Consider the following 12,893-nt stretch of genomic DNA (forward strand, 5'->3'; position numbering starts at 1 on the left):
TTTTAATGGATTTATAAATTCATGAATTGTTATGAAGTTTAATTGATTTGTAGAGATTTCATGTAAAATTTTGATTCAATTCATTCGAAATCTCATGGGAATATGTAAGATTTGTGGATGCTTAAAATACATTACAAAATCTCTCTAATACCCTCTAATTCCTCAACTTTTCCAAATTCTTTAAATTCTAATTCTAATTGAATACACCTGGAATGTTATAAACTTCTTTAAAATTCTAATTGAATACATTTGGATTTCTAAGGATTTTAATAAACTATCTTAAAATCCTGATTGAATACCCATTGAATTTCAGAGAATCATTTAAAATCTTGATTGAATACCCCTAGATTCATTAAAAGAATTAAAATCCTTCAAAATCTCAATTGAATACACCCCCTTATAAATCTATGGATTTTTATAGAGTTTAATTGATTTGTAGAGATTCTATATAAAATTTTGATTCAATTCCCTCGAAATATCAAGGGAAGATGTGAGATTTGTAGATGCTTAAAATACACTACGAAATCTCTCTAATTCCCTCTAATTCCTCAACTTTCTCAAATTCTTTAAAATGAATTGCTAATTGAATACACCTTGAATGTTATAAACTTCTTTAAAATCCTAATTAAATACCCCTGATTTATAAGGATTTTAATAAGCTATCTTAAAATTCTAATTGAATACAGCTTGAATTTCAGAGAATCACTTTAAATTCTAATTGAATACCCCTATATTCATTAAAAGAATTAAAAATCTCTCAAAATCACAATTGAATACACCCCTTAGTATTGATTCCCGGGTTTTGTTTGGAAAAAAAATGCATATGCCATATATTGAGTTCCTCCTTTCTCTTTGGAGTGATGAATTTGATGTTTAATTAGGCGGGTGTGTTTGATTGAGACGGTTTTGAATGGACTCAAAACAACTTCATTTAAGGTTAAATGCAAATGTATGTAGGAGGAATTTGTAAATGATTTCACGTACAGATTTGCAATTCTTTATACATACATTTGTAATTTTCATGAAAATCATTTTGTTGTTCATTGTTTACTAACTTGATTTCAGTCTCTTAAAACTAACAACTTCTTACTCAAACATAACCTTAATTGTGATTAACACATTTTAATTGCATAAGAGTATTTCCAAAGGATATGTAAAAAATCTTACGGGATTATTTTGACAAAAAAAAAAATGTGGTTTTCTAATTTCAGATAAGATGTTAAAATCCTAAATGAATTGACATTTTCCACTTTGTTACCAAATTTGAAGGCAATGTAAAAATTTTCTTTTGTTTTATTTTAATGTTGGCCCACATAATTTTTTTTATTGTTCTTTCACTTATTGATTATTTTATTATTGAATTTGAACCGACTTAATTTTATAAATGGCCAAAAAAACATTATAATTTGACATCTTGGTTAGAATATGAGACTTTATAAAATGTTATTTTGTCCCATTAGCTGTAAAAATTAAATTTAACATCTACATTGGAAATGGTCCACATGTCATAGTTGAAGCAATCTATTTTTCTAGTTACTAGAGAATGCTCAACATGCTTTTTCTGGGATACTCTCATCGTACCTTCGTCTTTAATTTTTCTTTTGTAACACATTTTAAGTCTCATATATTAATAATTTGTTTTGATACCATGTTATAATATGAGCATTTCACTGAAAATCAAATGACGATATCCAACGTAAAATGCTCTAAGCAAACACCAATGTAGTTACTTCATTGATTTAAAATCGTGGGATTTTTTTTTATTAAGAATCTAACGACGGAAGATACAACGGTCAAATTTCTTATATAAAATTTACCTAAGTTTTTGGGCTCTGATGCCTGACCCAGCCCAACACAGTGTATTGTACAAGTTAGTAGTGGTGGGTCCAGCCCATGAACATCCCACTAGCAAAAGAAGATCTCAAAAGCAAAAGCAAAAGCATGTAAGTTGGTAAATTTGGGCCAAACAAACCTTTAACACACCCAAAACCCCACTACCTTTAAAATTTCCAACTCCCCGAACAAGCAAGGAAACCCCTTCCGCTTCCCCCTGGGTCCCACAACCGAATCCAGCAATCGCAAAGTAACAACATCACGGATTTAGATCCTTGCTGGACTCCTTCCCTAGGGATCCTAGGATGAGCGAACACAGATAGTTGATAAAAAATCGTGCGGCTACAATTTTTTTTTTTTAATATTTTTCACGCAAAATGATGGTGTTTTACTTTTAAAAATATAAAAAACATTTAATTGGGACCGCAGGATTTTTTATCAATGGTCCGTGTTCGTTGATCCCTAGGATTGTCAGGGAGGGCATCCAGCGAGGATCCAAATCCCCACATCACCTCACCTCAACTCACCCTCTTCGGATTTTTTTTGTTGTGTAGATTTGTAAATTGTGTTCGTTTATAGTACATCATGTGATCAGTTTTTATCAGGTATAGTTTCTGCTTAATTTTAAGATGTACGAATATCTCCAAAGCATACCACAAAACAAAAGTGATAGAGAAAGGTAAGGCATCGAGTATCAAATGATCATAAAAGGAAACCATACTCAAGTGGAGGGATGCAAGGTCACTGGTAAGAAAATGCCTTGATGCTCGGGTCATACTCATAGTCATTATGTCCCGAGGGGGCACAAAAACAGAAAAGGTGAGTGGACCATAAGTTTATAATAATACTAATAATACGAAAACCATTTTATTTATGAACATACTAACCCTCTGTTTTGAAAATGTATATATAATACTACAATTGGGTTTTTGCCAAAAACTCTAGCATGTCAAAATAATTGTAGCAATAAAATCATCTCTAAAAGTGGTACCGAACTGCTCAGAGGCAAAACCCAAGAATCTTATAACTCAAATCAATGGTATACTTAGCTAGGAGTATCATAATGGCCTGAAGGCATAACCATCACCAAAGGTGAAGTTGTACGACACTGGGTTACACTAGTGAAGAAACCATGGTCCATAACCCTAAGGTGAAGCTATACGACTTCGAGTTACGCCATAGAAGAGGATATAACATATATATGTATATGCAGTGGGTCCATCACCCGAAGGTGAAGATGTACACTCCAAGTTACGCTGAAGAAGAAATGGGGGGTCCATCACTCAAAGGTGAAATTGTATGACTTCGGGTTACGCCGGAGAAGAAACATATACATATAACACATCACACCAACACTAGCCCCGGGCTAGTGAAGCTAGGGGTATATCATTAATATCATCAACTGTGTCCTATGACCATTGACATTTACATACCCGGTTGAGTGTATGTGTTGTATGATAACCCGCTATATAAGCACCGAAACATACCTTAAAACTCATATCCAATCACTGAAGCTCAAAAGCTCAAAGCTGATAACCAGCTATATAAGCACCGAAACATACCTTAAAACTCATATCCAATCACTGAAGCTCAAAAGCTCAAAGCCTCAACACACAAATCCATGATAATTCACATTCGTAAATCCAGAGAATTTCAATTATGTAAATCCGAAGATTCATAACCTTTAATAAAATGTCAATTCGATAGATCATTAATATTTCCTTAAAAGCAATTTAAATAATTCATAAATTCTCCTCAAAACATAATTATAGAAATCTGTAAAAACATAATATAAAACATACTCAAATCATGAAATATGAAATGCATGCAAACCTAATATTTTATAAAAACGTGCAATTAAGAAGGGGTCTACTCATAAGTATTCCACTACCAGAGAGCCGCTCGAACTAGAGAGGATTGGATCACTTCCAACCGATGCACCTAAACACAAATGAAGACAATTAAATGAAACTTTACTAAAACGATGGAATTTAGAAAAATGGATAGCGGATTCAGATTCGGCATGCCACACACTGAGTTGAGTCGACGGAAACCTCGCTGGCGCCTTTGTCGACGACGATGGAGGTGCATGTGCTCCACGCGCCAACCATGACATGCACCCACGCGCCAGCTCAGGAAACTGGAATTGGGTCCGGTTCTAGTCGGATCAGGGTTGGGTTTGGGCTTGGATAACTGGATTAGGCTGGGTGTAGGACTTGGCCTGGGATATTGGGTTTGGATCCGGTTTAGGGCTAATAAATTAGGCTTGGTACGGGTTTGGGCTTGGGTTACATAGGCCCAAGGTTTGGGCCAGGTTTTGAATCGGATCGTAGGGTCACTAGCGAAAAGGAAGGCCGGAATTTGTGAGTTTTGACCAAGAAACTTCCTCAACTCTGTTTTGGGGTCAAAACTTAACCAAAACTCGCCATTCAAAAACAAAATGAAGCTATGAGAGTGAGGATTCGAGTCATACCAAGATGAGGTCGAGTCGAGGTTAGGATCGACTAGAAAATGGCCTGCAACCCACAATCATTCGAGGAAAAAACTGGGAGAATGGTTTCCGAGTTGGTTTCTGCATCAAATGTCACAAAAATGTTGCAAAAACTACCTAAACACGATCTACGAAGATTTAGAGTTGTTATCAAGCTTACCTCGTCGGAAAATGGTGAGAACTTGCCGGATCAACTTTTTGCACAAGGAAGGTACTATGCAACGAAGAAGAGAGAGAAAAGTGAAGGTTTCTCTTTGTTCTAGGTTCGTAGAACTCGTAGGGGAAAAAGTGATGGTGGTGTGGTGGTCGCCGGAGGGAGAAAGGCCAGTGTTGGTGGTCTCGGTAGTTGGTTCTCGGAGAGGGTTCGAGGTGAAGGTGAGAGAGACAAAGAGATAGTGAAAATAAAAGACAATAAGAGTGTGAGAGTGTTCTAGATAAAGGGTTCATGAGTGGGGTAATAAAATACCCCAAAAATGGGGTGGGGAAATGCCATTTGTCAGCCATGTAGAGGCCTAAAGTGGAGAAATATCTCCACTTGTGAAATTACCAAAAAATGCCCTTGACGTTCAAAAATCGAAGAAGCTTTGTTTTAGCTCCAAATTCGATTCCATTCACGCCAGCGCGTCCGTATCAACAAGGGCTACAAAAATAAAATAAACGAAAACTTATAACATGTCAACGGCTCGTTACATCTATCAAATTTGAAGACAACGTCAAAATTTTGTTTTGTTTTATTTTAATGTTTATTTTTTTTATTTTTTTTTCACTTATTGATTATTTTATTATTGAGTTCTGACCCACTTGATTTTATAAATAACCAAAAAACATTATAATTTGACATCTCGGTTAGAATATAAAACTTTATAAAATGTTATTTTGTCCCATTAGTTGTAAAAACTAAATTTAACATCTACATTGGAGATGGTCCACATGTCATAGTTGTAACAATCTATTTTCCTAGTTACCAGAGAATGCTCAACATGCTTTTTCAGGGATACTCTCATCATACCTTCGTCTTTAGTTTTTCTTTTGTGACACGCATAGTATGTGTGATTGTTAAGTCTCATATATTAATAATTTGTTTGAAACCATGTTATAATATGAGCATTTATCTGAAAATCAAATGACGATATCCAACGTAAAATTCTCTCAACAAACACCAATGTTGTTACTTCATTGATTTAAAATCATGGGATTTTTTTATTAAGAATCTAATGATCAAGATATAACATATTCCTATATAAAATTTAGGGTAAATTACAAAAAATTACCTTAATTATTGGTCTAATTACAGTTTCATACCCTATCTTTAAAACATATCAATGTTATACTTTATCTTTGAATTTATTGTAATGTGATACATTTCGCCAATTTGTTTGTCAATTCATCTGTTAAATACGTGGCTTGAGGCAATACTCATTTTCTTTTAAAAAATTAATTAAAAAAAAAAAACCTCTTTCGCTCTCCTTTCTTCCCAGATGCTGTTTCGTCCTCCAGCACTCCCTCCTCTCTTCATACCATCCCATCCCAAACCCAATACTACTCTGACTTGCAGCAACTTTCTTCTTCCTCCCAATTCCCGACCGTAAACTCCGACCGCCGACGCCCAGCCTCGACAAATTGCTCGAGCCCAGCGCCGACCCCTTGTCACCCCTAACCCCAAAAAGGCTCCCTGTGGCATCGGACCCGATCTCGTCTTGTTCTATTCAACCCCAGCGACGACGGCAGAATGGGAAACACCGAAGCCGCCGGCTTCGACGCCCCCGATGCGGACGTAGACGACATCTTTCTAGTCCCGCCAGTCGAGCTCCCGGACTTCGCCGACGTCTTAAGCTGAGCTCGCGGACTCTGCCTACTGAATCCCACACCCAAGGTGTGTGGGTTTGTCGGATCTGTGAATGGTGGCCCGGGAAGGGAGTGAGGTGAGGATGGGGAATTGGATGGAGAGAATAGGTGAAGGAGACGGGGGAGGGTGGGGATGTGGTATGATATTATATTTCTGAGTTTGGGATGCGATGGTATGAGAAGGAGGGAGTGATGGGATTTTGGGATGCGATGAACAAGGGTGAGGGAAGGAGAGGGCATCCGGGAAGAAACGAGAGAGAAAGAGGTTTTTTTTTTAAATTAATTTTAATATTTAATTAATTTTTTAATAGAAAATGAGTTTCGTTTCAAGCCACGTCAGTATTTAACATATGAGTTGACAGACAAATTGACAGAAGGTATGATATTGTAACAAATTCAAAGATAATGTATGAAATTGAAATGTTTTAACGATAGGATATGAAATTATGATTAATCCAATAGCTGAAGTAATTTTCTGTAACATATTCTAAAATTTACCTAAGTTTTTGGGCTCGGATTCCTGACCCAGCCCAACACAGTGTATTGTACAAGTTAGTGGTGGTGAGTCCAGCCCATGAACATCCCAGTAGCAAAAGAAGATCTCAAAAGCAAAAGAATGCAAGCTGTTAAATTTGGGCCATACAAACCGTTAACACACCCAAAACCCCACTGCCTTTAAAATTTCGACTCCCCGAACAAGCAAAGAAACCCTTCCGCTTCACCCTGGGTCCCACAACCGAATCCAGCAATCGCAAAGTAACCACATCACCTCACCTCAACTCATCATCTCCGAATTTTTTTTGTGTGGATTTATAAATTGTGTTTCTTTATAGTAAATCATACGATCAGTTTTATGTTTTATTTTAAACAAAATATAAAATTTTAATTACATAATATACGATAAACGGATATAATTTATGAATTCCAAAATTTTCATAAAGAAGATTCCGCGAGAATTGGAATTCTCAACTCACCGCCAACACAATGGACACGTCAGCACATGTCGACATTGGAACCTTTCTCTGAAGAGTGTGAACTCAACTCTCCTCAAAGCTCGCTCTCTCAGTATAAAATCCCAACTCTCTTGTATGTTTCGTTCTCTGGCGGCTCTCCAAATTTTCCAGCCCCTTCCCTCCTTCACTTTCTCTCTTTAACCAAACCCTAATTTTCTCACTCCTCCACTGTCTTCGAATAATCAGTCGCTGCTTTTTCTTTTTTCTTTTTTTTTTTTCCTTTTTTTCTTTTTCCTTTATTCTTTTGATTTTTTAATTTAGTAAATATCCCGATTGAGGTTGGAGAAGGAGATAATGGAGAGCTCTGTAGGAGAAGCAGCGAAGAAGCAGCAGGAGTTTGCTTTGGCATCCGCCTCCGAGCTCGCTTCGTTGTCGTCTTCTACTACTCTGGCACCGGCGGTGGCTCGGTTCAGTCCCGAAGACGGAGTTGCAGAGCTCCGGTTTCAGCAGGAGGCTGAGTCCGATGCCCGCCTCAATATCGATCTCCAAACTGCTAAGGTTTGCCTTTTATTTGGAGTATGCTGTTTCAGTTTAGCCTTTTAAGTTGAGAAGTATTCAGCTTTGTTTGGTTGCCGAGAAAGTGAAGGAAAGTAAATATCTAGTTGATAACAGTTTACCCTGGCTTTACTGCTTTAAAATTTTAATTATACCTGATTTAGTCGGTAGTATAATATTTGATATAATGTTGTAACTAAGTTTGTTGTTTGATTTTGGTATGTGTTTTTTCGTTCGTAGCTATTCAAGTTAGGCCCGGTGCAGTCAGTTTGCATAACAGAAAGTTCTGATACCGATGAAGAGGTAGCCGAAATAACTTTACGCGTTTGCATTTTGATGATTTTACTTTGCAAACTTTTACAGTGCCAAATATGTATCGCAGTGGATTTTCACGTTGATTGTACTTTTTCGTGCAACATTGTTCGTTGTTTGTACCTTTGTGCGCAACATTGTTATAGGATTCATTCAATATCTGTCAGATGTTTGTTTCTTTTAACATTACTTCTTTTGAACCAGAAATCGTATTCAAGGGGAGTCACTATTCGTTTTAATAACGAGGAGGAGAGTGCAGCCTTCCATCATGCATTCGAGCAATGGAAGAAGGACCTTGTTGATCAAGGTTCTGTTCCAAAAGTTTACTTATGGATGTATTTCTTTTGTTTGTGGATGAATTGACCGAAGAAGTACTAGATGAATATCATTGCACATCTAGAACGTAGCTATTCTGTTGTGACATGATTATGTCTTATGATTTCTTCCATGCAAATACTCCTATACTTTGACTGTCTTGCTCCTTGTCGTGCGGCATTGCATTCTTGTCAATTAATCCGTTTTTGTGCACTCTTGCAGGACAAAAGTTACCAAATGGAGAACTGTCATCTACCAAAAGCAAGTTTGACGACAAAATAGAGCCATCTTCTGCTAAAATGTATTTCCATTACTATGGACAATTGCTACATCAACAGAACATGTTACAGGATTATGTTAGGACAGGTTAGTTCACTAACTATATTCTTGTTCATTTTCAACTTCACGTTTCTTTTGTTTTGGAGTTGAGACGTATTCTTGAGCTTCAGAATCCATTTGTAAATTTAGTATTTACACTAAATTTTATTAGTTTCACTAAAAATATCCAATGAGTTGATGATGAATATGTTAGTAAGTGCCCTGTTTTTCTTCTTCAGGAACCTATTATGCTGCTGTCATAGAAAATCGTGTGGATTTTAATGGTCGCGTGGTTGTTGATGTTGGTGCTGGTAGTGGTATTTTGTCATTATTTGCTGCACAGGTACACTCAGCTCTTTGATCAATTAAGTTTGTGTATAGTAATCTTGCATATTTTGTTTTGGCATACCTCTTCTCGATCTTCTATTTCTTTTCTTCCCAATATAGGCTGGTGCTAAACATGTTTATGCTGTGGAAGCATCTGAAATGGCAGATTATGCACGCAAGCTAATTGCAGGGAACCCTTCACTTGGTGAAAGGATAACTGTGAGACTTTTGATGTCATTTCTGAATGTTTTGTCCTTTTTTTCTTCATTCCTGTCCTCTAATGGGACCATATGTCAACATGTAGGTAATCAAAGGTAAAATTGAGGAGGTTGACTTGCCAGAGAAAGCAGATATCCTTATCTCAGAGCCAATGGGTAAGCCTCTATATATATTTGCTATAGACATTCAAATGGATGTTGCCCTGCTCTTCTTGATGTATCTGCTCCGCTGATAGTCTGAAACTAGTCCTAATGTAAACTTTTCTTTGTCATGGCTTTAGGCACTTTGTTAATTAATGAAAGAATGCTGGAAACCTATGTGATTGCAAGAGATCGGTTTCTTCAACCAAATGGGAAAATGTTCCCCACATTGGGAAGGTAATTTAACCTTTGAATTTCTTCTATGTTTTGTTTTCTGGTATCTCTTGTGTACGTTATTTTACTTGTATCATGGGACACTCTTTGAAAATATCAACTCTGGGTAGAAAAAAAAAGAAGATGTCAGCTGTGGGATATTTACCCTTTTTTTAAGACAAGAAGTGGGTTCCCAGCAGTAAAATTATTTTAGTTCAGATCAGGATTAGTTAGGTAATGTTAGTTAATAGTCATGATAAAATATTCTATATCATATTACCTACATGTTGCCTGGTCACATTATTTTTCTCTTGGGTTGTTCGGTGATGCTATATTGCTATGTTAGATCTTTCATTTCATTTGCTTGTGGTCCTAGTGTATATTGATTACTATTAGTACCTATTCAAAATCATTATATCTGTTACTTTTGTTTTTCTCATCAATTCAAGTTGATTACTTCCGCAGGATTCACATGGCACCTTTCAGTGATGAATATTTGTTTGTTGAAATAGCAAATAAGGTGCGTATGTCGTCATCATTTTTCGTTAATTTATATAAGGAAGGACATTATGCATGGATAACCATTCAGAAACTTGTAACCTACAAGCCATGCACAATGCAGCTGATCTAAAAGTTCTATTAGATTGCTGTTATAAACGTGTAGTGCAATCAGTTTCCTCTCTTATTTGATGTAGATTAATGTTCTTGTTTTGTAAATATACAGGCCCTCTTCTGGCAGCAACAAAATTATTATGGAGTTGATTTGCAACCGTTGTATGGATCTGCATTCCAGGGATATTTTTCACAGGTCTATATATTTCTTACGCATAACTTAAAAGTATTGCAAAACTTGTATGTTATTCAATTTTGGGTTGAACAAAGCTTGTTGTCTGCAACTGATATTATTTGCCTACTTTGAGATATTGCTGTGTTTTGCAACCATCGTTTACATGTGTAGGTTAAATAAGAACTTGAGTAATTAAACTATTTTTTTTTTTTTTTTTAACTTGTTAAATTGAATTTTAGTTTTAGGATTTCCTGGATTCTTCCTATTTCCTATTCCATGAAATTACGCTTGACGATAAACCTAATCAAACTTGATTTGTCACTCTGTGCATCTCCCATTCATCCTGTTCTTGGTAAACTCTTGGTGTGCTCTTCACTTTTCATGGTCTAGTGAAATAAGGGATAGCTACATACCCTCTGCCATCACTATTTAAGAATCTAATTCCCTTAGTTGATCGGTATGGTTTTTTAAGAACCCAGCTACTTTTATTGACTTGCCTAGGCCTTTGAGCTAAGGGTTTATGCATCTCTTAAATGAAACAACAAAAATAATTGGACATTTGCAACATCAATAACTTTCCAAGGCTTTTGCAAACCCCTCAGACCGAAATGGCTGAATTTCCTTGGTGAGGGATTATTTAAAACTTCCAGGATCCAAAATTATATCTGTGCAAGACATTTTATTGGTGGTTGTTTTGGGTTGCTAGGACTTGAGGATGTGCTGAATTATTCTGTTTTATTCTCGAACAGCCTGTGGTAGATGCTTTTGATCCAAGATTACTGGTGGCTCCTTCAATGTCTCATGTGATTGACTTTACCAAAACAAGCGAAGAGGACCTGTATGAAATCGACATACCTTTACGGTTTACAGCTGCTGTAGGCACTAGAGTGCATGGGTTAGCATGCTGGTTCGATGTCTTGTTTGATGGGAGGTAATCATCTGAATCAATGATCTTGTGGAATGAATATAATCTTCTGCATTTCATTTTTTAAGCAAATTTGTGGGTCTCATAACTGCTTTCACATTGCTTATTTACAGTACCGTACAAAGGTGGCTTACCACCGCGCCTGGTGCACCAACGACCCATTGGTACCAATTACGCTGCGTTCTCTCTCAGCCAATTTATGTGATGGCAGGACAAGAAATCACTGGCCGACTCCACATGGTTGCCCACAATTCTCAGAGTTACACAATATATCTCACTTTGGCAGGTCAGTGTCTAATATAATACTTGTTTTGGCTTCAGATTTCTTTTTCCGGTTTTCTAACGAGTTATGGCCTCACCTTCAGCTAAAATGTGGGGCCCTGGGGCTGAGCTAGGAGGTGTAATTCAGCAGTCTTCTTGTAAACTTGATCTCAAAGAGCCGTACTATAGAATGTCGCAACCGCAAGCCTACACAATTGCCCAAGATCAGCAACCACATCAGCAAATACAGACACAGGTAAGGGCTATCACGGTCAACAGGACCCTGTCCTTCTGAATATTTGAATTATTGTAGTTCGGTTCAAAGCATAATGATTAATTAAATCACTACCGTCTTCTAGGAGCAACAAAAAAAAAAATGTAGATATACCAGGTTTTGTCCTGCAATCGTTTACTAGAAAAATGCCGTTGCTCTAGCTGTTAGAGTATATACTAACTTGGTTTGTGGTCTTACATTATACCCATTAACTCCCAGGATTTGGACGATTCTGAATTTATTGCACAACCCTCACCGACTTCAGGCTCAAAGATCTTACTGGAAGAATTTGCCAAATCCGCGGGGGCTTTGAAGAACATTTGATCTCTGTTTGTTTGTAACATAAACTGTTTTACTCTAGCAAGTGCTAGGGTTCCCTGTTAGTCGTCCACCACTTCCCGTTTAACTGGTCTCTCACTTCCTCCATGTCCTCGGGTTTAACCCCTGTAAATTAGATATTCATTTGAGTGGCTTGTGCAGCATATTTATGCAATTTTATCTTGATTTCACCAGCTTATCAATAAGACACCGTTGCGAGTGTACCCAAATGTCTTACGTTTTAAGAACTGATTTGGGGGCTCGGACCACCTGTGATAAGCCTTGTTCCTCTGTCCATTAGGGTTGCTTCCCTGAACGTTGGTATTTTTACCCTGTAGGGTTTAGGGTTGCTACATGGCCACCCGGTTGTCTGGCATTGATGATCCATGGAAAGTAATGTCTTCAGTTTTCCAATAGAGTTGACTCCCCGGATGTTATGCAATGTTAGGTTGATAGACATTTCGATGTCCTTTTGCATTACACAGTAAAACAAAGAATTCATGGTATGTACCACTGTTGGTTCTTCGAGAAATTAACAGTTAGATTTTGCATATAGAGATCTGATGGATCATTGCTCCTGTCAAATCTCGCATGGAACGTACCTTTCTAGTTGGACTCCATGTCCAACACTTGGTTTATTGTATTGGTTGAAATATTCGTCGAAATCTTCAATTGGTGCTCTGTACAAATGTTGCTCTAAGCAATATGCTGTACAAAAGCCACCAGTCTGCACAACCCAGAAAGAAATTCGAGCAGATGTCGAACCAACGGAATCTTGACTGACCGCAGCCACGGCTGGAGATGGAG

The 12,893-nt window shown here is 37.2% G+C and overlaps 1 protein-coding gene across 1 annotated transcript; it reads left to right on the forward strand.

Moving 5' to 3' along the window:
• Window positions 1-7,256: 7,256 nt before the first annotated feature.
• Window positions 7,257-12,310, forward strand: LOC137736799 (probable histone-arginine methyltransferase 1.4). Its single transcript, XM_068476069.1, has 14 exons — window positions 7,257-7,680; window positions 7,918-7,980; window positions 8,194-8,296; window positions 8,527-8,670; window positions 8,862-8,965; window positions 9,070-9,168; window positions 9,254-9,323; window positions 9,449-9,545; window positions 9,987-10,041; window positions 10,246-10,329; window positions 11,058-11,239; window positions 11,347-11,519; window positions 11,599-11,750; window positions 11,988-12,310. The coding sequence occupies exons 1-14, from the start codon at window positions 7,477-7,479 to the stop codon at window positions 12,090-12,092; spliced, it is 1,635 nt and encodes a 544-aa protein (XP_068332170.1). The 5' UTR covers window positions 7,257-7,476; the 3' UTR covers window positions 12,093-12,310.
• The last annotated feature ends 583 nt before the right edge of the window (window positions 12,311-12,893 follow it).

The sequence above is a fragment of the Pyrus communis genome, chromosome 6 (assembly GCF_963583255.1).
Source record: "Pyrus communis chromosome 6, drPyrComm1.1, whole genome shotgun sequence".
Classification (NCBI taxonomy): Eukaryota; Viridiplantae; Streptophyta; class Magnoliopsida; order Rosales; family Rosaceae; genus Pyrus; species Pyrus communis.